This window comes from Stereum hirsutum, assembly GCF_000264905.1.
Source record: "Stereum hirsutum FP-91666 SS1 unplaced genomic scaffold STEHIscaffold_17, whole genome shotgun sequence".
Taxonomy (NCBI): domain Eukaryota; kingdom Fungi; phylum Basidiomycota; class Agaricomycetes; order Russulales; family Stereaceae; genus Stereum; species Stereum hirsutum.
Window position 1 is genome coordinate 1,135,254 of NW_006763147.1, and position 26,228 is coordinate 1,161,481.

Consider the following 26,228-nt stretch of genomic DNA (forward strand, 5'->3'; position numbering starts at 1 on the left):
ATGTCCGTCCGGCACTCCAACACGGCCGCTGCCGCGTCCCAGTCCCTGCCGTCGTTCGCACAGGCCTTCAGCAACACCTCCCTCGACCGCCTCCCAGGCCACAACGCGCTACCCCCGATCCACCGCCCGTCCTTCGAGCGAAGCACAAACACCCAGGGCTCACACGAGTCCTCGCAATCGTCCACGGCAGCGCCAGAGCAGCAGCAGCAACAGCACGACACCCGACGCTCCTCTCGCTCTCGCTCGCCAAACGAACAACACGCCCCGACCGCGCGCACGCTGAGCAGGAAACGGTCGTACACCGAGGCGCAGTCTGCGTCGAGCACCCCGCGCGGCGAGGATCGTTCGAGGTGAGTCTCCTGGCGCTTACTCTTACTCTTACTCGTCCTTTGTTTCCCTGTTTCGGGTCCTCATTCGTGCGTTTGCAGCAGATCGCCGCGGCTAGTGCGTGTTAAGGAAGAGGAGGACGAATTGATGGACGACCGCGAGCCGTACCCGCCGCCGCCGCCGCCGCCGCCGCCGCCACAACACACGTCCCACTCCCAGCCAGCGAGCACCCTCCCAGCTCCCGCTCATCCGCCCACAATATCCATCGCGACGACTCCGACTCCGACGCCCGGTGGTGCCACACCGAACAGCAACGCCGCCGCACCTCCCGCGAAGAAGCGCCGCGTAACCATCAGCTCCCACCCGCTCGCCACCTCCCGCGTCGTCTCGCCCTCCATCCCCAATGGCAACGGCCACGGAAACGGGAACGGGAACGCTTCGACTCCGATCTCACCCGTCGTCATGGGCTTCACCCTCGCGAGGGACGACCCGAATGCACTCGAACAAGTACGTTCCATGCTCTCCATCAAACAAAGCCAGAAAGCCCTCATCGAACAGCGCCGTGGCTCGCTCTCCGCCCTTTCTTCTTCCGCCTCTTCCCCCCCTCCTCCTCCACTTGCCATTGCCCCACCCCCACCCCCATCGGCGCCCCTCGTCGCCGTCAATGTCGTCAATCAGAAAACTGCTAACAATACTCCGAATTCGTCGGTGCCTAAATTGTCGCAGCCTCAGCCCCCGACCCCGAAGGAGAAGGATAGGGCTTCGGTGACTGCGGGACAGGGACAACAGAGCGCGATTACGACGGTTGCGAACAGGGCGAGTCCTGCCACGAGAGCAAGGACGTCTTCTATCGTCGCATCGGAAATTCACTTGCACCGGCCTCCGTCAAATACCAACCTCACGACCACAGCTGCTGTCACCACCTCCACCAACAACAACACCACCACCAACACCACTTCCACGAACATGACCTCGAACAGGAGCAGACCACCCAGCCCGAGTCCCATGATCGTACCGAGTCAACAGGCACATATACAGGTTCCGTCGCAGCAGCAACAGCAACAACAACAACATATCAAGATCGCGCCTAGACAACCCTCTCCTGGGCCACATACTAGTACTGGTACACATGGCCGTACCAATCATCATGGAGGTCTGAATCCACTTCCGGCACAGTTACCGCCCCCGCCGAATCCTCATCCTCATCCTCATCAATATCCTTCTTCGCCATCCCTCTCACATCGTCCTTCGTCCCAACCGCCTGCCCAATCTCAAGGTCAAGGTCAATCGCACCCGCCACCGCCACCGCCCCAATCCCAACCTTCCTCTTCACAAGCTGCCTCGCAACCTCACCCTCAACCACCACCATCAAATTCCTCTCCCCGCTCCACTCCGAACAACAACACCGCCAGCACTGCGGCCGCTACGGCAACGGCACCAGGAGCAGGTGCGGGAGGTGCAGGAGTAGGCCCAACCACGCTCCCCACACCACCCATCTCCTTCGCCCGTCGTCGTGCAGCCCTCGCGAGCACCGGCTCCGGCTCCCACACGAAAAAGAAACCAGCGGATATCGTTATATCGCCCCGTGAGACCGCGAACGCTTCCACCACCACCTCTACCAATCCGAACTCGGGTGGGAGGAGCGGAGGGGGGAGAGATGGAGGGAGGGATAGGATGCAGCCGGTGGTACAGAGTGCGCCGCCGATACAGGGGCAGTTTACGTTTACGGCTGGGGCTGGGGGTGGGTATGGGGGGCGGTATGGTAGGGAGGGCGTGAGTGGAAGAGACAGTGGGAGGGAGGGTACGAGGGATGTGAGGGAGGGTCTGATGGCGATCCCGACTGTGCCCGTTATTGGGGCTTCGACTTCACAGGGCTCGACGTCGGGCTCGGGACAAAACCAAAATCGGGAGCGGGAGCAGGTGCAGACGCCGGTACGGAGGGGGATCGTGCCGCCGACTCCGACGCGTCTTTCGATGCGGGGGGCGATGGTTTCTGGACAGGAGACGCATCTGACCGTGCCGGGGCAAGCTGGCTCTAGTGATAGGGAGAGGGAAAGAGAGAGGGAGAGGGAGAGGGAGAGGGGAACGGCGAGCGTGCCGATTTCGAGCGTGTTGGCGAAGGGACCGCCGACGCCTGCGTTTATGCATCATCCGCATATCGCGCATTCGGGTTCGGGCGTGGGCGTGGGCGTGGGTATTTCTTCGTTGAGCGGATCGTCGGCGGGGGGAATGTCGGGAGGGTTGCATGGACATAGTAATCTGCGTGCGCCGCCGCATACGGCGAACCCTGTCGCTTCTTCGTCGTCTATGGCGGCTTCGCAGTCGTCGCTTCGTGGGCAGGGGCACGGTTTGCTCGACACGCACAGAGATAGAGAGAGCAGAGATAGAGTGGGGGAGAGGGACAGCAGGGAGGGCCAGAAGGCTGCGTTTTTGGCGCCGTTTGAGGTGTTTTATGATGCGTTGAGGGATTCGAGGGAGTTGAAGGGATGGTTGGAGGGACAGGTGGGGAGGGCGACGGGGTTGATTAGGGTTTTGGAGAGGGAGAGGGAGGAGGGGAGGGGGGAGAGGGAGAGGTGGGAGGAGAGGTTGGGGAGGTTGGAGAGGAGTGTAGGTTTGAATTCAAGTTCGGGTGCTGGTGCGAGTAGTGGGCCGGCGGGAGGAGGGGGAGGGGGGGACGAGATGGAGGAGAGAGTGCAGAGGGAGGTGGAGAGGAGATTGGAGGGTCTGATGGGTGAGGTGTCTGGGATGAGAAGACGGATTGAGGAGTTGGAGGCTACACAGGGACACGTTCCTCGAGGACATCAATCGCATATCATCCCTATCCCTTCAGCACCGACAAATTCGTATCCTTATCCTCCCGCGTACGTCCCTTCGTCGTCGTCGGCAGCAGCTTCAGCGAGGAGAAGAAGCAGCCTCGCGGGCGAGATCCCGTTGCCTTCTGGGTCTGGGGGGAATAATGCGGGCGCGGTGACGATCGCTTCGAGCTCGAGGAGGAATAACGCTAATTCCAACGCCTCTACTACTAACAACAATAACGCCAACAGCAGTGGCGGGGCGTTGACGTTGACCCCGCCTATGCCGCATCCCCCTCCACCAGCAGCAGCAGCATCCTCAGGACCGTCAGAATCATACACATTCCCGCCTGTCCCGCACGCAGGGGCCCCTCCTTCGTCGTCGTCGTCTGTAGGTGTGGGTGCGATCCCGAGTCCGAGGACGCTTTCGTTCAGTCATGCACATCCGAGTATACCGATTTCGGCGTCGAGGACTGGGGCGGGTGCGCCGGGATCACCGAGGACGATGGGACATTCGCATTCGCATTCGCATTCGCATTCGTCGCACCAACATCAGCTTTCATCGCTCCAGCAGCAACATCAGCACCAGCACCAGCACCAGGGACATCCGTACGCGCATCCTACGAATCCCCATTCACACCATCGGTCGCCTTCACTATCCCAGCGTCGGCCTCCGTCGCATGAACGCGAACGCGAACGGGATGACGGGTCGCCTGGACCTGCACCTGGAGTAGGACAAGGACAAGGCTATGAGGCGGGAAGGAGACTTTCGGTTTCTGCGATTAGGATGGATCCGCCTCCGCCTAGGACACCGACGACGGCGACGGCGACGGGGGGTTCGGGGAAGGGGTCGAAGGCGAGTAGGGCAGGAGGGGGAGGGGGAGGTGCGGGGAGTGAGAGGGAGAGAGAGAGAAGTGAGAGGGAGCTCAGGGAGAGGGAGAGGGAAAGAGGCGAGAGGCCGCCGTTGGTGAGGGGACATTCGGGGTCGAGTGTTAGTGTTAGCAGTGTGGGTGGAAGGGAGAGACAGAGAGATAGGAAGGATTCGGGGGGGAGTTCGAGTGTGGCGAGTGGTGGGGGTGGGGGTGGGGGTAAAGAGAAGGACTCGAGGCCACAGTCGCCTATGGCTGTTGATGAGAAGTGAGGGACTGCGAAATGGGGAAGTGAGGAAGTGAGGAAGTGTTGCGGATTTTCTTGGATGTTCTTTTTTTTGCTCTCTTTTCTCGAGATTTTGCTCTTTTCTTTCAGTGTTCTGTCGTCTGTCTGTGGTGAACTTGTATTTGTTCGTCAGAATTGATCATGAATCGGTATTCTCGGTTCGTCAGTCCATATCCATAGGCGGTGTGAAATGAGCGGTGGTGATGGGCGAGCTTTTTTCCCCTTTTCCTTTTCCTTTCTGCTTTGGAGGTGTACAAACAACTGTCGGTGTCTGTTGCGTTTCTTTCCTTGCTGTCCTTCTGTGCTTTCATCTGCCTCCGAATCGGTCTCGATCTCACTCACGATTTTTCATGTCAATGTCAATGTCGTTCGTACATGCGGGTTTTCACTGTCCATTTTCCACTTTCTACTGACTCGATTCATTCACAAAACTTCTGTTTGTTCATTTGATGTTAGTACTTATCTATCTCATCTACTTACCACTCCAAACTCGATCTCGCTGGTTTCATAGTTACGTAGTAGTCACATTTTGCTTCCCACTACTTTTTGACAGTCCAATGTAATCTTTAAATTGTTTCCGTCGTCTCCTCTTTCCGTTTCGTTCGAGGTGAAATATCGTGGTCCGGGAACGGTGTGTCTTTGTTATTTTGAACTTGTCGATCACGATGCTTCATGTAATTGCTTATGAGAAGATAAGGAGTGGGACGTTTTGGGAAGGTAAGAGTGCGGCGACTATTGGGATGCAGTTACGCTCGCTATGGTGATGTAAGTAGTACTACAGGGGTGACGAAAGACAAAGACTGCGACGGTTTGGGACGATATGTGTCATACAGTGCGAATGGCCGCGATCACGCAAGCTAAAGACTGGTCAGACGTACGTAAGTAGTACGGGGGTGACGAGAGACAAAGACTGGAACAGTTTGAGACGACTCGAGTAAGTACAGGCAAGGTGAGCACGGTTCGCAGCCGTCATCACATCTGATAGAGCTACTGGTTCCACGTATCGGCAGCATATACAGTACATGAGTGGCGAACAGCGAAAATCTGACAGACCGTTCATACGTACAGCAGAGCGTTCATACATGCAGACGCAGGCGAAGACGTTCACTTCGAAGAGTAGATGTTCCACATAAGACGGGCGAATCGTTCCTTCGGTTTCAGCGTCACCAACCGCCGTACGTGCTCGAATATCTTGCCCTGTATCGCGGCCTGATGCAGCGCGAGCGGGTCCGCTCCGGGGCGCAGGAGGACCTGTTTGTACACCTGCTTGAGGTCCTCCATGTCTTTTTCATTCTGGCAGTACATGAAACCGTAGTCCGCCGCGACGGAGGGTATCAGTCGAGCATTGGCGGATTTGGGTTGGATGACATATAGTTTCAGGCTCCATACCGACTTGTTGGAGACACTACTGGCCAGTAGGTCTAGGACGAATGGGTCGTCGAGGACGATGCCGTGTTCAGCGAAGAGGGACGGAAGTGCACCTGATATGTAGGCAGCGCAGAACTCGTCGAAGGAGCAATGGTTGATCAGCTGCCGGTATAGTGCACTGAGATGACTCCCGTCATCCTCATGGTGGACAGCAAGGAAGCCCATACGAAGATGAAGGGAGTTCGCCAGCGGGGGACGCCAACCATGAAGGGTCATAAGATAGAACCCAAAACAAAGTTGTCTGTCGTGAGACATATTGGAACGAGCATCGGTTATAGTTTGGTACGAAGCCGTTGGTGACCCCCCGATGAATCTCCACGTGTTCGGCAACCAGTCGGCCATGTTTTGTGTGATTGTTGATTCGTTCAGGGGGTTGATAGACAGTACGTGCTGGCTTTTGAGGAACCAAGCATAGTAAGGACCTCGATTGTCCTCGGAAAATCGCCCATATGCTTTATGAATCTCCTCGATGAGGGTTCCATTCACCCTCCAGGTGTTCATCTTCTTCGCGGCCTTAACCCCAAGACCACCTGTGAATTCCCTGTACAGCTCAAACAGGCTGGTCATGTCCTGCGGGGTATCAACCCTATCGAATCCATAATCCCTGCAAGTTTCATCGTCATCGGGAGGAATTTCGGAATCGACGGCGCGCATGAGGTAGTCGGCGGTGGTGATTGGGCGCTGCGGCTTGCAGTCAACAATGTGACACACCCAGTCAGCTTTCTGACATCGTTCGCTGCAGTACCATGCCCTGGCGCATGCCTTGCAACGTCTGAGAGTTTCCATCTCCTTGCCACAGCGGTTGCATGCTTGAACCATGATACTGGTCCCTCGGCGTCTACAAATAAATGCGTCGCAGGTAACCAACAATTCCCAGAAGGAAAGGTGATGTAGCTCCGAGAATGCGTACCACGTAGAAATGATACCTTGCCCGTAAGACCCGAGTGTTATCCAAGTGCGCGATCGGGATAATCGCTGAATGATCCTTGAATGATCCCGTCCGAGTGAGTCGACACTGGATGTTACAAAGGCAACCTGAATGCCGGGATGGGTGTATTGGCTGCATCAGAATAGCTCAACTGTACCATTTGGGCAAAAATCGAATTTTACCACTTACGCCAAGTGTGTCTTGTAGAACGTACAGAGGCAAGCGTTTTGACGGAGGTATATTCAAATCCAAAACACGTCAGTTCCCAGTAACCTCCGATCATAACAACACCAAACAATACCGCATTTGGGTACTTGCTTCCCATCTCGCTCGATGTTGGCATGCCTACGACCCGTCGTCTTTCCTCTTGTGCATCGGCCTAAGGCTTTGCTCCAGTAGGTAGTCTCAGAGGCGGTGCATGATGGTGCTGATGGATTACTTTGGACAAATCCTGGTTTATGTGACGTCACAACAGGTCACAGTATTTGACATCAATTCAAATAATCCGAGTCTCTCGGCGTTTGATGAATTCGCGCGTCGTCTTTTGCATAGTGACCACAACTACTCTACCTGGTTTTGAGGATTCTACACAAGCTGCACAGCGGTTGCTCCCCAAACTTGCCTCATTATAACTCCATGCCCGAAACGTCGTATGCTCAAGCGTCTCAAAAGTTCAGGATTTATCTAGACCGAACAGGGCAGATATATCATCCGGGAGACTCTGTTACTGGCAAAGTTGTACTCCATAGCCCTGAAGATGAAGAAGTTGTCAATGTCAATATCACATTCTGTACGATCTCCGCAATATCATTGTAGCCTATCCTTTCCTGACTCACCGTCATTTATTTTGCAGCTGGCAGGAGCAAGACCAAGCATAGCATACGCTCCGGCCAGTTGACAACAATATTTCGGGACAGAGCCCCCTTGTTCTCCATCTCTCAGGTTCTCTTTCCTAATCAATACAAACTACGCAGGGACACCGTTTACGAATGGCCGTTTTCCTTCGTATTTCCGGAATGGACCATGATCGACCGGACCACAGAATACGAAACCGGCGCGAGTGCACCCTTCGACTTCCTTACCGGGCCTCACCCCCTGCCGCCAACCTATAATATGGGCATCAAACACAGTTACGGATATGTACAATACAGTCTCGAAGCCTCGGTTGGCCGCCAGCACAAACCCCTTACGGCCACCGAGGATTTGACTTTTTCGCCCCCGTTTGATCCATCTGCACTGGACGACAGTATGACCAGAAACGAAGTCACGCTCAAGCATGCGACCTCACGCCTCGCGCACGAAGATCGCTCACGCACTTTCAAGGAACTCCTGCGAGACGGCCTCTCTTCTTCCATGGGTCTTTCAATCCCTACCGCCATCTTCCACATCCACATATCGCTTCCAAAAGTTGTTGTCCTCGGTGATTCCCTGCCAGTTCTACTCATCCTTTATTATGATCCCGAATCGACAACCGAGTCGACTCCAAATATCACTATTCGTATTACCTCGCTCCACCTTAATACCCTCTCCGTCGTTCGAGGGACGCACGAGAGCGTCTTCGGCGCGAAAACTGATAAAACTCGGGCAACAAGCAATACCTTCGTCCTCAAGAGCTATTGGGCTCATTCGCCGACGACTTCCTCCTCAGAAGATATACATATACATCCCGAGATACCGCTCGAGCTTCGTGCGCATTGGCCAGACGAAGGCGTCATCTACCCTGATTTCAAGTGTTTCTCACTCTCCAACACCCACACCTTACAAGCTACTGTCACAGTCACCGTCGCCACCAAACAATTCATTCACGAGTTTCCCGCTACCAACATCAACGTTCTCCCACCACGTCCACAGGACGAGAACAGCATCGCGGCCCAGATCCAGGCCGCTTCAGCGCTGGAGAGCTTGACGCCGCTGGTTCCTCCGGCCGGCATGAGTGGTCACAGCCCTTCGAGTCCGACGTCGAGTCATAGTCGGACCTCATCGAGTCCATGGAAGATGTCGCGGACAGACTCCGACGAAGGGACGAGGTTTCCTGCGGAGGAGACGATCCAGACGGACAGGGGATTGATGCTGAGATATGGGCCTCCGACCGGAATTGCTGCTGAGCCGGTTCTTTCGAGCACTTCTCCGCTCGTTCCAGTGCGGAAACTCGCTTCGGAGTCATGAAGAATTTGGTTCCATACACGCCAATTGAATTTAGGAGGCTTGGAGGTGTCGCCTCAGTTTATCTTATGTGTTCCTTTAAACCTAGTTGATTTTTGAGCGCAGCTGGACTCCTTGTAAGACCAATAACACGCTAAGGCTGGATCTACTGTACTACGTCGCTGATATGTCTCATTGTGTTTCTTATGTATGATATACCTGAGTCGCTATCTTTTCCTCTTCCTTGAAGTGGGTTGACGACACTCCATGGCCTACTTACAGTATACAGTAACCCACGCTCCTTTCACGCCGCCGAACGTGATCGGCATCTGGATTGCCCAAACAGGTGATACTTCAATCAGTTTCGACGATCTCCGTCGCCTGTCTTCGTTCCCGCAGGTACGCAATGCCATTACTGGGGTTTCTGTCTTGCACACTGACGTAAAACTGTTTGTCGCGAATGCCACAGTATATCTAGCGAAGACCATCTTTGTACCCACCACCCCAAATAGACGAACTGGAAATTGTGAATGTGGCGTCCCAGATGGTTCCGGTTTTGCCTAGTCTCACGCTCGGGTGACCGGACTGGAGACTGACGATGTGGTTGAGATCGACACGCCAGATCTCAAATGGCCACCTTAAATAGTGGGCGAGCTTTGCCAAGATCGTCTCCCACTCTTCAACCCAGCGTCGTCCTCTCTTGTCCCTTGGATCCCGTCTGCCTTCTCTACTCACCCACTACTATTCGACTATCCCGCCGGTCTTCTGAGTGCTAGTTCACCAGAGCTCATTTCTCATACTACACTTCTCTATTCTATATCGTCATGGGTGTCTCTCAGGCTCTTACTGGTCCGATCTCATTGTTACCGACCGTCATGCGCGCCGCTACACTATCCAGTCTAATCATATGCTCTCTGATACCCACTACTACGCTGGCCCTATCCGCCAATGATTGGCGATCGAAGTCTATATACCAGGTTCGTCCTTCATTCCTCGCATATTCATCCGCGCTATCCCGCCGCTCTTGACGTTGAAACAATGGTCTTGGGATGTCGTGTATACAGGTCATGACGGACCGATTCGCACTTCCAAACGACAACGGGACTCAGTGTGATACGTCTCAACGCAAGTATTGTGGCGGGTCGTGGCAGGGAATCATCAACCACTTGGACTATATCCAGAACATGGGATTCGATGCGGTTTGGATCTCACCCGTCGCCGCCAATCTCGAAGGATCCACCACCGATGGTGAAGCATTTCATGGGTCAGTTTCCTCCTTGTTACGCCGAGTTATGAATCGTTCTTGTTGTGGCATGCGACTTATGCCCTATTTCCCCCGTGTGACACAGATATTGGACGAAAGACATGACGAACATCAATCCCCACTTTGGCTCTACCGACGACCTACACGCATTGAGCAAAGCACTTCACAAACGCGGGATGTATCTCATGTTCGACGTCGTTCTCAACCACATGGCCGCTCCCACCCTGAAAGACTTCGACTTTTCCAACTTCTTCCACCCCTTCTCGGACGAGTCATATTTTCACAAACAATGTTGGGTCAACGACTCGTCCGACCAGACCACCATCGAGCAGTGCTGGCTCGGTGACGAATCTCTTCCATTGCCGGACCTTAACACCGATAATTCGACCGTGGCTGATACGTTGAAGAAGATGGTTACGGATCTCGTGGCTGAGTATGAGGTGGATGGCCTGAGGCTCGATACAGTCAAGCACATCAGCAAGGATTTCTGGAAAGATTTCAGGGACAATGTAGATGTATTCATGATGGGCGAGATTCTTACCAATGAGACATCGTATGCGACATCTTATACCGGTAAGACTACTTTCAGTTGTTGGTCATTCTGATACGTTAAATGTCGTCCCGTCTGTCCTTGTAGATGTCATGGACGCCATTCTCGATTATCCCTCGTGGTTTCCATTGATCCAGGCTTTCGCCTCCACGAATGGCCAAATGTCTTTGTTAGCTAACACCATGACGGCCGCCCAGCAGAACTACAAGAACGGGCTTTTCGGGACTGGCTCATTCATCGAGAATCACGATCAGCCTAGGTTTCAGTCGTTTACGAAGGATGACGCGGTGCGTACTCTACATGTTTGTTGTCTTCAAACGTGCTAATGGTTGACAATACTAGCTCATCCACAATGTGATGACCTTCCCGTTCGTTCACGACGGAATGCCGATCGTGTACTATGGCGAGTGCCTACATGCTATTCACAATGCCGATGGTCTCTGACTTCGTTCATAGGTCAAGAGCAAGGCTACCAGGGTGGTTCGGATCCCTACAATCGTGAAGCGTGAGCCCCCCCCCTCATCTTTCAGTCGCCGTTCGTAAGCTTATTTCGTACCTTCAGGCTCTGGCTCTCTGCGTACGATACCGAAAAACCACTCGTCGGCCTTTTCAAGACGTTGAACGCCGCTCGTAAGCAGGCTATGGGGGCCACTGATAGTGACTTCTCCAACACCGCGGTGAATGGCTTTTCCTGCCTCTTTTATTCCTTATTATATCCTGACGCTTCCCAACTATACATAGATGAAGTTCATCGGCGTCGAGGACCACACCTTCGCCGTCTCCAAACCCCCTATGCTCGGCCTCTTCACCAACATTGGCAGCCAATCCTCCGAAACCGCGGTCTGGAAGATCGAAGACACAGGCTTCAAGCCGAATGAAGACCTCGTCGATGTCCTCACTTGTTCCAAGATCTCCGCCGACAGTGCAGGGGCTGTCTATTCCGAGTCCTACTATGGTATGCCGCAGATTATCATGCCGATCTCGGTGCTGGAGAAGGACGGGAATATATGCCCCGAGCTGGCCACGGGGACGAGGGCGCAGACAAGTAATGTGGGAGGTTATAGAAGGGGCCAGTTGGCTCTGTCAACGGCGTTGTTTGGGGCGAGTGTGATGTTCTTCGCGGCGGGGATGATGATGTTGGTTTAATTTGAGAGAGAGATTTTCTCGTTTAAGCTTGGGGGATATTTGGAGCTACTTGTATATTTGTACCACTTAGCAACAAAAAACTATATACCACTATTCGTTTCATGATCTAGGCTTCCACCAAGTATAGCCTAGGAAAACGCCCAAGTTTGTGGGCCACATGTCGTGTGTTTTGCAAGTAAATGTCGTTGCCAGTGGATGTTCTCTATGTATCACACTTGATACGGCTTCATGCATTATGTATGTAGCCTCCTAAATGACGTATTTACCAGGCAATTTGTGCAGCATATCCCTCTCGGTATGCTCGAACGATCTGTTCATGGGAAGATGGTGTTGGGTGGCGAGAGTAAGTCCCGGCAAAACTCAGGTGACGGCAACTGCCGGCCGTCCCTAATCCCTTAAACCATCCGTGCGCGGCTTTTACTATCGACCTCCATAACAGCACCACCGACCACTAGACATTGCACAATCAGTTCTCCTCATTTCCCAACTTTCAACTTGATTTGAAGTTGTGTTGAATCTGACAACTTGTACTCTACCACATCGACTATCAAACGGACTTCGATGCATCGATACTCGTTGGCGATCCAATCCCATTCTTGCCTTAGCGATCCAAACATGTTCATCCACGAAATCTAACAAGAGTGCCAAAATGAGGCAAATAGCTGCTGCCTCACAGGATCTAATAACTCACCCATTATTGTGTTCCATCTTTCACAAGAGTCAACGATCATTGACTAAGCCTCGATGTCTACATCAACGACGGTCGTGGAGGACAACGAGGGCGACTGCGTCGATCTCAGCAGACCTAACATGAAGGAGGCTTTACAGAGTTCGGACTTTCTGACTCTAGAATTTATCACGACCTTGGTAAGTAATTACAACCGAAACATATCTACCATTCCTATCGATTTGGTCGGAATACGCCCGGTCAATGACGTGTCCGTGTACGAGTGCATCAGAGCTTTCTCGTATCTTCGATATCTATACCGGTACCTTCTTCGGTGTTGACTATGTGCTCGACTTACGTGCTAATGTGGCCCTCTTCTAACCTTTACTTATGCAACAGGCCGACTGAAGAGTTGCATTGCTCATAGTGGACCCGATGCTGGCTCGTGGCCGCAACTCTTACGACCCTGTCAGGGAACCCTCGGAGACAGAAGTCTTCCACTATAGCGGCCCTTTCATTTTGCTCTCGAGGATCCGTTGGCTTGTCCGGTTGCTGACCTTGTTCGCCTTCGCGACTGCCCATCGGGCCGCTGCTTGTGCCTCGACGGCACCATCAGAGAGTCATGAAGGACACGCGCTCGGGATTTGCAAAGATCCCTATGTTCTTAGTTCAAGCTAGACCATCCTACTCCTCCAGACGCGTGGATCACGCCTGGCCGTGCTCTGCCGCCGTTTCCTCTCAGCTCGGCCCCTATTCTGGAATCTCTTGGTCGTATGTTATGTTTTTTAAACTCTGTCGCTCTCCAGACTGCGCACTGTTACACCGTATGGCGATGGCTTGAGACGAGTCGGACATATTCTGCGCAGTTCTCGTATAAAAGCCCGACTCATTCTCTCTCGGACGACATTCATTCATTTCTTCTCTTTTGCCCTCATTCTCTTACCCCTTCCAGCGACGGCACCGGTTTGCTACTAAGATGTTCACTACACCTTCATTTTCAGTCCGCTCCTTCTCTACCCTCTCCCTCTTCCTTTCCATTCTCAATGCCGTCAATGGCCAGCAAGTCGGTCCGTATAATTATTGCCTCTACGTTGTCGCGCTTTTTTTCTTACATTATTCTCCCCTCACGGCGCAGGTACCTACACGGCCGAGACTCATCCTACAATGACTGTCCAGCAGTGCTCGTCAGACGGGACCTGCACGTCCTCCGATGCCCCCATCGTTCTTGATGCGAACTGGTGTGTACATCTTCAGGCGTCATTTTCTTCCACTCATTGTTTGCTCTTCAAGGCGCTGGCTACACGAGACGTCCGGCTACACCAATTGTTATACTGGAAACGAGTGGGACACCACCATGTATGCCTCAGGTTATATCTGCGAACATATACCTCTGATGTTGGGTCGTACCCAGCTGCCCTGACGGCGAGACCTGCGCTTCTAACTGTGCCCTGTAAGTCCTTTATGTTCTGGTATACCCCTCTTCTACGGGCTGATATATGTATATTCTCTTTCGCAAAGCGAGGGCGCCGACTACGAAGGTACGTAGATGAACTTCTTGCCCGTGGCATTTTTTTTTAACGCAACAGACGTTAGGCACCTACGGTATCACCACCGATGGTGACGCTTTAACGCTCTCCTTCGTCACCACCACCACTCAGACCAATGTCGGGTCTCGTGTTTATCTCATGTCGGATGACACTACCTACCAAACCTTCAATCTGTTGAACCAAGAGTACTTTCAACTTACAGCTGTGTCCGCTATACCATTCTAACATGTATCTGTCAGGTTCACCTTCGACGTCGACCTCTCTGCATTGCCTTGCGGCCTCAACGGTGCTCTTTATTTTGTTCAGATGGATGCTGACGGGGGACTGTCGAAGTTCGATACCAACAAGGCAGGCGCTGGTACGTTTCCCGGATTTCTTCGCCTCTTAATTTTACGCCAGATCGGGTCCTGACTGAGTCTTTCATATAGCCTACGGCACCGGATACTGCGACAGTGAATACCGTCCACTTATTAGCTCTCGTCTTACCGCACCAGTAGCTCAATGTTTCATTTTTTTCAAGGCCAATGCCCTCATGACATCAAGTTCATTGATGGCGTTGTACGTAGCCTTTCCTCATATTCGCTGGTCCTCGCTCACGTTGTCTCTCTACGATTCAGGCTAATGTGAACAACTGGACAGCCTCTGCTACCGATGCTAACGCGGGTACTGGAACAGTCCGTTTTCCCTAGTTTTGATTGTTTGCTTCGTTCAGTAACAGCGTCCATTTAGTACGGTACCTGCTGCTCGGAGATGGACATATGGGAAGGTGTGTTTTTTCAACGCTTCCGTCCGCGAGAAAAAGTGGTAACAATTTTCCATTATTATCAGCTAACACCATTAGTGCGGCCTTCACTCCTCACGTCTGCACCGTAACGGAGCAGACTGAGTGTAGTGGCACCGACTGTGGTGATGATGAGTGCGTTTCAATCCTCCATAAATCTTACGCATGGGCTTAGTAGGTTCTTTTCTAGCACGGGCGATCGCTATGCCGGCGTTTGTGACAAGGATGGCTGCGACTTCAACTCGTATCGCATGGGCGATACTTCGTTCTACGGACCTGGTATATACATCCTCTGTTGTCTTGTATGGCTTCAAGCCCTGACAAGGAAACGCACAGGTGCAACTGTTGACACCACGCAGAAAATGACCGTTGTCACTCAATTCATTACCGACGATGGCACCGATAATGGAACCCTCACCGAGATCAAACGTATCTATATTCAGAACGGTGTGATCATCCAGAATAGCGATGCAGCCATCTCCGGTGTCAACGGATCTTCTATCACTGATGATTTCTGCACGGCTCAGAAGTGGGTCATTAGCTTTCATCACATAACTCGCGCTCCTCGCTGATTCCTGCTGCGCTAGAACCGCTTTTGACGATGAGGATTACTTTGGTACTCTCGGTGGTTTAGCAACCATGGGCGAGGCCTTCCAGTCTGGCATGGTCAGTCCAAATTTTATTTCTGACTGCTCTTCTGAGTTTCTGATGTTAAGTAAATATTGCATAGGTCCTCGCCATGAGTCTCTGGGACGATCATACGGCTAACCTACTCTGGCTCGATTCTGACTATCCCACAACCTCAGATGTCACCACCCCAGGTGTTGCTCGCGGCACTTGCTCGACTTCCAGTGGCCTTCCCTCTGATGTTGAGGCCAACAACGCCACCGCAACTGTGACTTACAGCAACATCAAGTGGGGTCCTATCGGCAGCACCTTCACCGACACTTCGTCGACCTCGCTGTCTTCGTCTGCTGCTTCCACTGCTGCCTCATCTGCAGTGGCCGCGACTTCCTCCCTGATTTCCGTTAGTGTCACGTCGTCTGCGACTGTCGATGTGCCCTCTTCGGAGGCCGTGGCACCCACTTCAACCGTCGCTCAGTACTCGTGTTGATTTATCTTTGAATACTTGGAGCATTGTTCGGTCACGATGCCTCCAAAGAATCGGGCTGGCCTCATCCGGTCATCTTCTAGTCATGCATGCATGATTCGTGACCCTTCTACTTCTCTCATGTATCGACTCGATGTCGCTGTTACCACCTTACCCATCTCTTGGTTTTATATATTGGTCACTCATCGCTGGATGTTTTTGGATTGAGTAGTGTGTCTCAGCTTTGTTTTTGTCCGAGACGCGATGTAATTATTGGTCAGCGGTGGTCAGCTATGTATGCTTGGAGTCAATAAGGCCTCGTCACAGAAAAACATTCGTCTGGAAAATCGAGCAGCATCATTTGAAGAGCATTCACTTGAATAGTTATTTTATACAACAGATCAAGATTCCAATACTCTTATGTCGTGCGCTACTAGACAACCGTTCCTATGCTATAACAGCTGGATACCAGACTGAAAAGGGTAAACTGAATCTTTCTAAACGTCTTCTTCGGCATCCGTAGTGGATGTCTCTTCAGTCTGTGAACCCCGTGGTGGGAATATATAGATCAATACTAGGCACACATCAGACGGAGCGTAGCACAGAGCAATGACTTACAGAAGCTTTTCGAGGGATATCAAGAGAAGGAAGATGATGGCTTGAGTCGTCTAGCGATTTGGCAATGTCTATATTTTGTTCTTCATCCGCAACACCTACATCGGTCTCATCGAGTATGCTAGCGTCACGAGGTCTGGCGCGGTGCGCCATACGTTTGAAACGGAGTTCACTGAGCTCCATTGGTTCGATCGTCCTGGAAGAAGAATCTGAGCAGTGACTACGCGGACGCCATTTGCGGAGACTGAGTAGCATGCGATTCATGAGAAGATTTGGGACCCTGATATTATCGAAACTTGCGTCAGTATACTGCAGTCTCTCGTTGGGAGGCGACTGACGCGAAGAAGAGGGGTTGTAGAACGTTGAAGAAGCCTGAACTCTTTGGCGACAGCTAACGCAAATATTTAGTTGTTAGGATTGGGATGTACGGCCGGGATATACTTACTCTGCCACCTTCGACCAAAGATACCTAAATAGACGGACATTTTTGTTCAGTTTGGTGATTCTTTTTTTTTTTAAAAAGCACACTTACAATGCTTATCACGACCAATGCTCCTGAGACAAAGGCAATGATACTGCAAGTATTTAGCTCCATGGTGGGAATTATAAATTGACTGAAAGGACTCAACACAAAGAAGAGCAACCCTACACGAGGGATGAATAACTCCGTCATCTAGAGAAAGAAAGTGGACTCGACTCACCATCGCGAACCATAAGTTCTACCACAGTAAATTGATTCAATCCACGCATATTTAGAGTGTGTCCATAGCCCTTTTTGACTATTAACGCGATGATACACCCATCAAAGCAAAACGAAAGGAGTGGAACGGCGAGTTGTGTCACTGTATGTTTCCACAAATGAACGAAGATACGTGTATTAGACAAAAACCATTGGATGATAGTTGAAAGGGAAATACATACCTCTTGAAGCGTAAAGGAGGCCCCGTTAGCTTATCGAGGTTGGTAGAAGCTTTAGCTGATATATACTGACACTGCGAAAGACTTCGAATTTGCAAACCGAGGCTGACACCGAGAAGATGTAAAGGGTGTCCCGGTTGTTGGGACCCCGACTTCCAAAAAGACCTCTCCCTAATGCACCAATAGGGACGAAGTCAGAAAAAGATACACAGGGCGTCAACAAGAAGGGATTAAAAGCCAAGGGACGAACATATGTCTCAATAATCAGTCTAAATAAGATGAACAGGCCTAACACTGCCATGATTGCTCTATGCTTGCTGTATAAGCCATATACCCTTATAGACGATAACACTGATATCATATTTATCAGCTATCGAGCAGTCTCGGAGAATGTTGCTCAGAGCATCGCTTACCACCAGTAGATGTGTTGGCAGCAACCAAAAGGATGACGATAGTATAACCCAAAACCAAACAACTGCAAAGATCACTCTTCAGCTGAGTGCGATAAATGTGAGGGCCCTGATATTGTCGTACGTCTCGTCGTCCGCCGAGCCAGGGAGGATCATGATGAGCGAAAGGAGGAGAAAGGAAAGAAATGTGTAGCGGTTGAAAAGGAAGACCATGGATGTGTACGACATCCGACGTGGCCATATGTTAGTGATCTCGTCGGGCAGGGTTGCGATGTAGTCGACAAGCCAAAAAACTACGGCGCGGAAAAGCGCTCCGGTCAGCGGAGAAGCTGATAAACACTAGATCAAGTACCAGACTTATACTTACCGGAAGCAGCAAGCCACATGTAGTTCCTCAGATACCTTCATAAACGCACCATGACATACATTAAGCTAACGAGCACGTCCAGAAACTGATATTGACTCATACCATACTTCAGCGGCAAAAACATCTTCTGGTCGGATAGTCGACATGAGGGAGAAAGGTTGGTTCTTAGAAGACGCTCACCATTGAAGCGATTGATGAGTTTATACTTATGCCCTACGATACCCAGTTTTACTCATTCGTGCACACAAGATAGGGCTGGTGGGCGGGTATAGGGCGCATCCTCGAGGCATGATTGATACCCGCCTGCCACAGATAGCGTGCTCCGTTCGAAATCGGTCCCCTTGCATGAGACTGTCTCTCGCGATCGACAGTATTCCTCTATCCTTATTGGAGGCCAGATGCTGTAATATCTGCATTGAACGTCACTGACATGTGGAATGGTGTATTCGGCATGCTGATGCGGGATTGAAGAAAGGCGGGATACCTAGGCGATACGCTCGATGGCCGAGATCGGAACAAAAACAGGTATATAGTTCGGATACGACGCACCCCCATCGTAGACTTTCTTGAGCAGTTCATAGACATTGAGCATTGAATAAGAGCCCAAAGAGGAATTATTTTGCGTCTTCAGTGCCAGAGAAAGACGTCAAGATCCTTCCGCTCCTGATATTTCGTAGAATACGGTTCCGACGACGCATGGAAATATGATAGACAATGTTGTTGATGGCGTGGAAATATTTGCTTCACTTGTGAAGGAACCTCTGTGCCGAAAGCTGTGAATATATTGTGAAACAGTCTTGACAATTCCTATACACCGCGTGGCGAAAGACCAAGCCCTCTGTACCACAGAACTCAAACATCCAAGTGCAGCATCTGTCTGTCACTCAGTCCACCATCACTGTGCTCGATAATGTGAGGACGCACCATAAACCTATACCACAAGCTCTTGATCTCTCCGTCATTCTGCATCAAATCTTTCGTCAACCAAGCGACACCCGCTATAGTCACAAGCTGACCCAGAGCCCTCGCCACAGTGCTCGTCTTCCTCCTTCTTTCCCACCACTTAGTCCCTTCGCCCTCAAACCTATAGTCACCCCACTTGGGTGTTCTGCACCACAGCCAGAACTCTGCAAGTGGTCCAGGGAAGGTACTATATATTTTGCCCTCGGTGCCTGAGCGATACCAAGAGGTGCATTGTGTCCATACTGAGTTGGAGATGCGCGATTGGATGTAATCGTTGTAGGCGTCTGTGGCGGATACGGTAGGTTCAAAGGAGGCGACCCCGTCGAAAATGATGGGCTTCATGAGCTGTAAGGAGTAATTGGCCTGGCCCGAGATCATCAGCATCAGTTTACGCCCAATTATAGTTATAGTACCTGCACTTCCTCGGAGAAGACGACTGAGGCATGGCCAGTAGCGGTGCTTGGTCCTATAAACAGCGTCAGCAATGCAGGGGAAGGTACGGATTGAACTTGAGGAGCCGCAAGGCACACTTACCAAACAGCATACAGAAGTTGGGAAAACCAGGTGCCGTCGTTCCGAGATACGCAGTGGGGCCACCTTTCGACGCATAATACTCGTCGAGAGTCTCTCCTGTCCTTCCTCGAATGTGGATTGGGTATTTATCCTAAGAGATAGTGCGTCGATTGAAGTCAAAAGGGGTCGTACAAGTAATTCTAAAATCGCGACTGACCGTTACAAAACCCGTAGCACATACTATCACATCAAAAGGCATAGTGTCACCTATGCAGAATGTAACTTTAGTCTTTTCCGTAACGCGTGCGAAATCACAGTAGGCTCGTACCTGACTTCATTAGGATGCCATCCTCGACAATGCGGTCGATCTCATCCCATCGAAGATCGAGATTGGGACGGTATAATGCTTTTAAGTACCCCGTGTCGTATACTATGCGCTTGCATCCTGGAGCTGTTATGCGTGATTTATAAGGAGCATGGTTTATGTGTGGAGTCCAAGTGGCTTACTGTAATCCGGAACAAGTTTATTGTGATGCTGAGGAGGCGCCGTTTGTTTGATATACGCCGACATTGCCTAACAATTCGAGGGATATTTTAGTCACGCCTTTTCCGACGCACGCAAATGATGCAAGAAAAGGGTAACCTTGGTGATGCGTTTGCTCAACCAGGAGTGATGGCCACGAAAGCCTATGAAATTAATATCATACTATATTCGGGTCCTAGTCAGCCCACTTGTGTTTATGGACGTGTTTAGTAGAGAATGACTACGAACGCTAAACGCTACAAGCCAGCGATACCCGCGCATGACGAAGGGTACGTTCGCGAACATCCATTTCTGAAAGTTGGTGTATGGTCTTTGAGGCTTGTTGAGGAAGTGTTAGTGACCGCACTCGGTATCTGAGTTTGAATGATGGAAACGTACCCGAGGCTTGAACCACATTGGCTGTCTGCAGAAATTAACGACGTCGACAGAAGGATCCTCGGTGATCACAGGTATCAATTGAGCGCTGCGTGTGAACTGAGCGCTCAGACTCAAGGCAACGGAAGAACACTGGGAAGCAGGCATACCCTGAGCAGCCATTCCCAATGACAGCAACCCGCTTTCCTTCTAGGCTCACATCGTGTCTCCACCTCGCAGAATGGAACAGAGGACCTTTGAAGCTATCAATTCCAGGAATCCGGGGCATATTCGGTTCGCAGAGACTCCCGGGAGCTGACATGACGATCTTCGCTCTCATCTCCTTCCTCGCACCAGTCTTGACGTTCTCAGTCGTGATGTGATACATTTTGGACTTCGAGTCCCACTCGGCCGATAAAACGGCGGTGTCGAATACGCAATGAGATCTGAGGGAGTACTTTGCGGTGACGTCGAGCAGGTATTTCTGAATCTCGGCTCTGGTTCCGAAGGAGTGATTCCAGTTCGGGTTGAGGTCCGTGGAGAGGGAATACCAGTGGATCATGACGTCTGATGAACACCCCTGTGAAACAAAATATACCAAGTAAGCGATTGCTTGGATCGCTTGACTAGTCGACGCCTCACCGGGTAGACATTGTCCTAGAGTAACGAGGGGGACTATTGAGCTCAAGCAATCAGAGGAGTTCTGAGAAAGCGCACCCTCCATGTCCCTCCGATATCAGAGCCCTTCTCAAAGATCTGTGCAAAGATGGTCATCGTTTGTTGGCAGTCTTGACTGTAGTGAGGACATGAAAAGATACCGACCAAAAAGTCCTCGAACCCCCATTGTCGTTTGAGCGCGATTCCTGTCAATAGGCCTCCAATGCTGTATATAAGAAAGCTTGCTTAATATCAGCTGTAGGATTCCGGGGACCTGAGGCGTACCCGGCACCAATGATGATAACTGTTGTGTCGAGGGTCTTGTTGTCGCGAGCTGTGTTACTGGCGGACATGACGGTGTAGTACGAGACCCGGTCTGGAAGTCGACCAAAAGCCGGTCGCAGACGATCCTTAAATATACTGAGCAACTCTGTGGAGCAGCTGATAACCTCGACCTGTTCGTGTGAAGAAGAATGACATCAATGGGCCTTTCAAGGTGCCCATCAGCTGTTAAATTTGGAAGCTGATGAGCGTGTGTTTGTACTGACGATGAGAAAAAGCATACCTTGGACTGGACTGGCCGCATCACAGGTCCGAGTTCATGCAATAGAATCACTGGACGGCTCGGTCTTACCATAGTGCATATGACAGAATTCGGCCTTAAGAAGGCCTACAAAGCGAACGGTCCAAGGTCATCCTTTAGCCAGTGGACTATATCGGGTCCCGAGGTGGGTAGAAAAGACATCATCCTTACAGAAAGTCCCTTCCTGGATGACTTCCCGCGGAGGAAATTATATCGTCCAATATAGTGCCCGAGTTTGCTGGGCCGACCGTTGTTGTAGAATTCCGTCGGTGATCGCGCCACAACATGCCTCTTTAATCTGTTCCCGTGTGGATTCATTGGCGCAGGGATCAAGCTCGGAAGTGTTTGACCTTAGTTTGACCCAAGGACGTAAGATGTCAAGAACGAACAGCTGTCGGAGACGAGGGCAGAGTCGATGGGTCTTATTCGATTGGCGCCCAGTTGACGGATTGCGTCTCACGCTGTTCTATTTCCGTGAAAATGCATAGGAAGTTCCCTTTTCTGCACGGACCTGTGAACCAGGACCCGCCGCGCGTGCTCTTTGGGATTTGTGGGGTTTGTGGCCCTTGCTCGAAGTTCTCGAGCAACTCTTGCATAATATAGGAGTTACGTATTCTCTGCATAAAGCTCATACTCATTGCTGAAGACTGCGGTGCAAGTGCAGTGCCACTCAGTTCGATATATTTATCGATGTGGCCAAATAGCTCTCCCGGGCCTGCTCAGTTATATACCTCGTGAGTCCGACAGGAGACTTTATACGGGCCTTCTCTGGACGGTTTGCAAGATGACTGGGTACATATTCAGACTGGGGACAAAGTTCTCACCGACAAATGCTATGATCACACTCTAGACAGCCTGTTGCCTGCTTCCACAAAGGTAAGACAGCAGATTTGCCAGTGCTCGGGCCACACATACATATGCATATGACGAGAGCTTTGCGCAGTGATAAACCTGTATGCCTCCTAATGACCGTACACCAATACCCGATTATTCTTGGGAGGCTGCATGCTCAGCCTTATCGTACCAATATAATTGTCATGATTATATACGCCGACTTGGCTGCTGTACCCAATAATTTCGTCGAATGCATTGGTATGGCGGCCGAGCTGTACGGCATATTATTCATGCATACCACCACCTCAATCTCGAGTAATTTATCCTCAAGTCGCACTGGCTGCGGGCTAGCTATCTACATTTATCTGTGATGTTGTTTCGGAGTCAACGAACCCATAGCAAATTTCCTGCTGCGATCGTTGTGTGTCTCTATCCGAGTCCTGGCTGCCACACGAGTTCCCGAGCTCCTCGACGAAGTGTGGCACTCGCAAGCAGCTGCCCTTCCGTTCTTGCTCAGAACCTGATGCGAGCTGTCAGTTGGGCGTCAATCGAATAAGACCCATCGACCTGCTCCCCGTCGGAGACTTGTCACTGGAGAAATGAAGCCATCCCTAACACTGAACCTATTTTTGTGGGAAGTTGAGTGGTTATAGAGCCCCCGATTGGAATGCAACATGGGAAGGGAGCTTCACGGGAGATGGAACGCGGATGGACGAGAAAGAAAGGACATGAGAGAACTGAGGCCAACCGAGTGGAAGAAGAGAGGTGCCACAAAACGCCACACTTCCTCCACCGGCGGAAGATGCCGGAACCTTGTTCATTTTCGTGTAATTTCGAATTCCCTCCTTTTCGCTCATCTTGTTGCTTAACTGTGGCCCACAGTCAGTCCTCACTTCACCGTTGTCTCATAGATATTTGTGCGCATCAATATCGCAATGGCTGTAGCATCTACATCTACGAAAGGCAAGGCCCGCGCCAACCCCATGCCACCAACCTCCATGTCAGCATCTTCAGATTCAGACTCGGACTCAGAATCAGGCTCCTCCTCGTCAAGCTCAGAACCAGAATCGGACGAAGAGATCACCCTGGATTATCTTGAAACTCTACTTGAAAAAGCGCGTCAAAACATCTCCAATGCAGCCGCCTCAAAGAGCCAGGCATCTAATTCGCTAGCACGGCATGGAGAGGAGGAAATTATTCGGCTCGGGAATGGAGACTCAGAGCAGTATGCATTATTTCTTATGTATATGTGTCTTTCTTTGGATGTTCAAAAGATGTATCCTTTTGTGTGCCCAGAAAGCTGCCCGCACTCGACCCTGGTGTTCTGCTAGATCCATATATCACTCCAGGTGCCACCCGCCGCGATGCACCCGCTCGAGTACGAGACCTCGACGCAGAACGGGCAGAGTCATCATCATCAGCCTTGAACTCGCTCCCCGCTCCTCCTGTGCGGCCGCCGAGTCCATCATCAAAACTTACGAAAAAGCAGCAGAAGGCAGTACGTCTCCATATTTTTTGTTTGGCTCGAGCGGCCATCATGTAGTATTCCATCACATCTAATTGTGGGTGCGCTCTACAGCTGAGGACCCAGACAGCTGGAAAAGGCTGGTTCGACTTACCTGCGCCACGCGAGTCGGAGCTACCACGTCTTTATCGAGAAGTTGAGGCTCTACGTTTACGGAATCAGCTAGATCCAAAACGGTTCTACAAGAAAGATGAGGGAGAGGGGAAGGGCATCAAGGGGTTACCGAAATACTTTGCTGTACGCCTAGCTCCCTTTACCTCCAGCTCCAGTTTCATATTCTGAGTACGGTTCGGTCTATTGATTTCACAGATGGGTAAGATCGTCGAGACAAATACTCCATTCAAAGACACGAGTGGTGACAACCTAGGCCGCGCGGAGAGGAAGAGGTCGCTGGTGGATGAGCTAGTAGATGACGCGGAGGCCAAGAGATACGCGAAGAAGAAGTTCGGAGAGTTGCAGACTGTGAGGGGTGCAAAAGGGCGAGGGACACTACAGGCGAAGAAGGACAAGCGGAAGGGCAAGTGGTAATTTCGCCGCGCGACAACCCAAAAGCTCCAAAGTATCCTTGCACCATGCTCTACTTTTCGTGGCCGTTGACAAGTATAATCTTCCTTGCCTATCCCTTTTCCTTTCCGGGTCCTGCCATCTTCTCAAACAGCGACCCCGTTGTACGCTCTGCAAATCTCACAGGCCCGTGGTGTTTTTCACTTTGACTTTACGAAACCATGACGTCGAGGTGAAACCAATCGCCGAACGTTGTCGATGTCTCAGATCGCCCGGGCTTGACTGAGACCTTTTACGACGACTTGATCTTCGCATTGCCTGTCAGTCTAAATCGCAATACGCTATGATCCATGTGCTGTCATCGTCTAAGCACTTCCACAGTCCCTACCTAGCCGACCCATCAAGGCTTCAAGACCTCGCACCTCGCCGCCAAGATCCTCGTATCCGGCAAGGTCTTCTTCATTGATCTACGTGCCCCCCACTTCTGCTCGTAAAATCAACCATGCATTCCCTAGCTATGCACGATGTCTATACCCAGTCACTATACGACCGCAAACATCCAGGCCGTGCATCCATCTTATCCGACGCCAATACACTCTCGACCTTCTCCGCATCAACGATCAGCTCATGCACAAGTTCCGATGCTCTCCTAACTCCCTCGTACGAGCTCACAGGCAACACCGCCGCTCCTCTCCGCTTCCCCGGCCGTCGTGGACGTGCCCTCACCACCGTCGAGCCAAATTCCGCCCCATCTCGGACTTGGGGTTTCGCCACCAAATCCACTCGGGCTTGTCCTCCCATACCCGAGCCCTTGAATCCGAAGGAGCCAGCTGCGAAGGGTCACAATTATTTGTTGAGTCCGTTGCTCGGAGAAACCACATCGCCCAGCAACGAGCAGAGTGTGGAGAGATATGCTAGGGATTCGAAGCTGTCGCCGTTCCCTGGAATCGCCACGGGTCTCTCGTCTACCATGCCGACATCGATGGCTATGATACCGGTGCCGGAGACAAATTCTGTGGTCGGCAATAAGCAGAACTCGAGGAAAGGACTTGGGCTGGGACTAGCTATCGGAGGGATGTTGAGGAAGGTTAGCGGGAAGTCGCATAGTGGGGACTTGTGACAGATGGACAGCCCATGTATGAAGCCGGGTCGGAGCATGCAACTTGGTCTATTCATACTCCGCGGATACCTTTCGTGTGTGCCGTACAGGGTGCGACGGAGTCCCTGAACCGAACACGCCCAGAAAAGAGGACTTTGTCTCTGCAACCATCATTCCCTGGAAAGTGTATCCTGTGCGCTACCATGGCCGTCAGTGAGGCGCCTGCCCACTTCCGAGTTTTCTTCACCCAAACCTTGGCTCTCCATACTGAGGGTCCATCATACGACACTGTACCTCATGTCCACTCGCTTCCAAAAGAACGAAGCGGCAATGGCAAGCATCATTCCACCTAAAATCTGCAGGAGGTATCAGTGTCATCTATTCGCAGCCAGCTTCCATTTTCGGACCATCTTCAGTGAGACACCTGTTAAGGGGACGTGAACAATGGGTGTATCTATGTTTAAACCCAGGTGATTGGCCGAAGTGTTAGTGAGGATGGGAAGAGACGGGAAGACGGACCTATCA

At 51.5% G+C, this 26,228-nt stretch overlaps 9 protein-coding genes across 9 annotated transcripts; 7 read left to right on the forward strand and 2 right to left on the reverse strand.

Moving 5' to 3' along the window:
- STEHIDRAFT_171962 (uncharacterized protein) lies at positions 1-2,847 on the forward strand (the record flags this gene model as incomplete). The annotated part of the gene is made up of 3 exons (XM_007309418.1): positions 1-350; positions 429-834; positions 1,006-2,847. Coding segments are annotated over 3 exons (2,598 nt in total), but the record flags the coding sequence as incomplete, so codon positions are not given.
- A 68-nt stretch (positions 2,848-2,915) lies between these two features.
- STEHIDRAFT_125189 (uncharacterized protein) lies at positions 2,916-4,851 on the forward strand. The gene has a single exon (XM_007309419.1). It carries the CDS (start codon positions 3,007-3,009, stop codon positions 4,258-4,260), a length of 1,254 nt encoding a protein of 417 aa, XP_007309481.1. The 5' UTR covers positions 2,916-3,006; the 3' UTR covers positions 4,261-4,851.
- A 527-nt stretch (positions 4,852-5,378) lies between these two features.
- Positions 5,379-6,044, reverse strand: STEHIDRAFT_66439 (uncharacterized protein; the record flags this gene model as incomplete). The annotated part of the gene is made up of 1 exon (XM_007309105.1): positions 5,379-6,044. One exon carries the CDS (start codon positions 6,042-6,044, stop codon positions 5,379-5,381), a length of 666 nt encoding a protein of 221 aa, XP_007309167.1.
- Positions 6,045-7,162: 1,118 nt separating this feature from the next.
- STEHIDRAFT_142234 (uncharacterized protein) lies at positions 7,163-9,059 on the forward strand. Its single transcript, XM_007309420.1, has 2 exons — positions 7,163-7,420; positions 7,484-9,059. Exons 1-2 carry the CDS (start codon positions 7,267-7,269, stop codon positions 8,794-8,796), a joined length of 1,467 nt encoding a protein of 488 aa, XP_007309482.1. The 5' UTR covers positions 7,163-7,266; the 3' UTR covers positions 8,797-9,059.
- Positions 9,060-9,647: 588 nt separating this feature from the next.
- On the forward strand, positions 9,648-11,732 carry STEHIDRAFT_66741 (glycoside hydrolase family 13 protein; the record flags this gene model as incomplete). The annotated part of the gene is made up of 8 exons (XM_007309122.1): positions 9,648-9,749; positions 9,837-10,036; positions 10,122-10,609; positions 10,674-10,873; positions 10,929-11,022; positions 11,043-11,091; positions 11,149-11,263; positions 11,328-11,732. The coding sequence occupies 8 exons, from the start codon at positions 9,648-9,650 to the stop codon at positions 11,730-11,732; spliced, it is 1,653 nt and encodes a 550-aa protein (XP_007309184.1).
- Positions 11,733-13,375: 1,643 nt separating this feature from the next.
- Positions 13,376-16,265, forward strand: STEHIDRAFT_142236 (cellobiohydrolase precursor; the record flags this gene model as incomplete). The annotated part of the gene is made up of 16 exons (XM_007309421.1): positions 13,376-13,466; positions 13,535-13,637; positions 13,690-13,755; positions 13,811-13,849; positions 13,918-13,937; positions 13,993-14,131; positions 14,186-14,304; positions 14,375-14,398; positions 14,467-14,504; positions 14,564-14,620; positions 14,676-14,712; positions 14,775-14,862; positions 14,918-15,006; positions 15,064-15,256; positions 15,315-15,393; positions 15,458-16,265. The coding sequence occupies 16 exons, from the start codon at positions 13,376-13,378 to the stop codon at positions 15,839-15,841; spliced, it is 1,566 nt and encodes a 521-aa protein (XP_007309483.1). The 3' UTR covers positions 15,842-16,265.
- A 2,627-nt stretch (positions 16,266-18,892) lies between these two features.
- On the reverse strand, positions 18,893-21,538 carry STEHIDRAFT_86096 (FAD/NAD-P-binding domain-containing protein). The gene is made up of 15 exons (XM_007309422.1): positions 21,444-21,538; positions 21,324-21,384; positions 21,219-21,257; positions 21,144-21,158; positions 20,672-21,081; positions 20,526-20,610; positions 20,376-20,465; positions 20,247-20,309; positions 20,111-20,177; positions 19,932-20,054; positions 19,821-19,870; positions 19,625-19,754; positions 19,504-19,556; positions 19,052-19,453; positions 18,893-19,000 (listed from the first exon to the last, which is right to left on the reverse strand). The coding sequence occupies exons 1-15, from the start codon at positions 21,509-21,511 to the stop codon at positions 18,980-18,982; spliced, it is 1,677 nt and encodes a 558-aa protein (XP_007309484.1). The 5' UTR covers positions 21,512-21,538; the 3' UTR covers positions 18,893-18,979.
- A 2,020-nt stretch (positions 21,539-23,558) lies between these two features.
- STEHIDRAFT_66395 (Fcf2-domain-containing protein) lies at positions 23,559-24,628 on the forward strand (the record flags this gene model as incomplete). The annotated part of the gene is made up of 4 exons (XM_007309101.1): positions 23,559-23,800; positions 23,872-24,073; positions 24,155-24,337; positions 24,410-24,628. The coding sequence occupies 4 exons, from the start codon at positions 23,559-23,561 to the stop codon at positions 24,626-24,628; spliced, it is 846 nt and encodes a 281-aa protein (XP_007309163.1).
- Positions 24,629-25,106: 478 nt separating this feature from the next.
- Positions 25,107-25,724, forward strand: STEHIDRAFT_161857 (uncharacterized protein; the record flags this gene model as incomplete). Its single annotated transcript, XM_007309423.1, has 1 exon — positions 25,107-25,724. The coding sequence occupies one exon, from the start codon at positions 25,107-25,109 to the stop codon at positions 25,722-25,724; it is 618 nt and encodes a 205-aa protein (XP_007309485.1).
- Between the last annotated feature and the right edge of the window lie 504 nt (positions 25,725-26,228).

Coding starts and splice junctions, on each gene's coding strand:
- STEHIDRAFT_125189 (XM_007309419.1), top strand. CDS start 3,007: ATGGAGGAGAGAGTGCAGAGGGAGGTGGAGAGGAGATTGGAGGGTCTG.
- STEHIDRAFT_142234 (XM_007309420.1), top strand. CDS start 7,267: ATGCCCGAAACGTCGTATGCTCAAGCGTCTCAAAAGTTCAGGATTTAT. Junction 7,421..7,483: donor CAATGTCAATATCACATTCT/GTACGATCTCCG, acceptor TTTATTTTGCAG/CTGGCAGGAGCAAGACCAAG.
- STEHIDRAFT_86096 (XM_007309422.1), bottom strand. CDS start 21,511: ATGTCCGCCAGTAACACAGCTCGCGACAACAAGACCCTCGACACAACA. Junction 20,466..20,525: donor CAATGTGGTTCAAGCCTCGG/GTACGTTTCCAT, acceptor TTCCTCAACAAG/CCTCAAAGACCATACACCAA. Junction 19,001..19,051: donor GCTTGTGGTATAGGTTTATG/GTGCGTCCTCAC, acceptor AGTGACAGACAG/ATGCTGCACTTGGATGTTTG.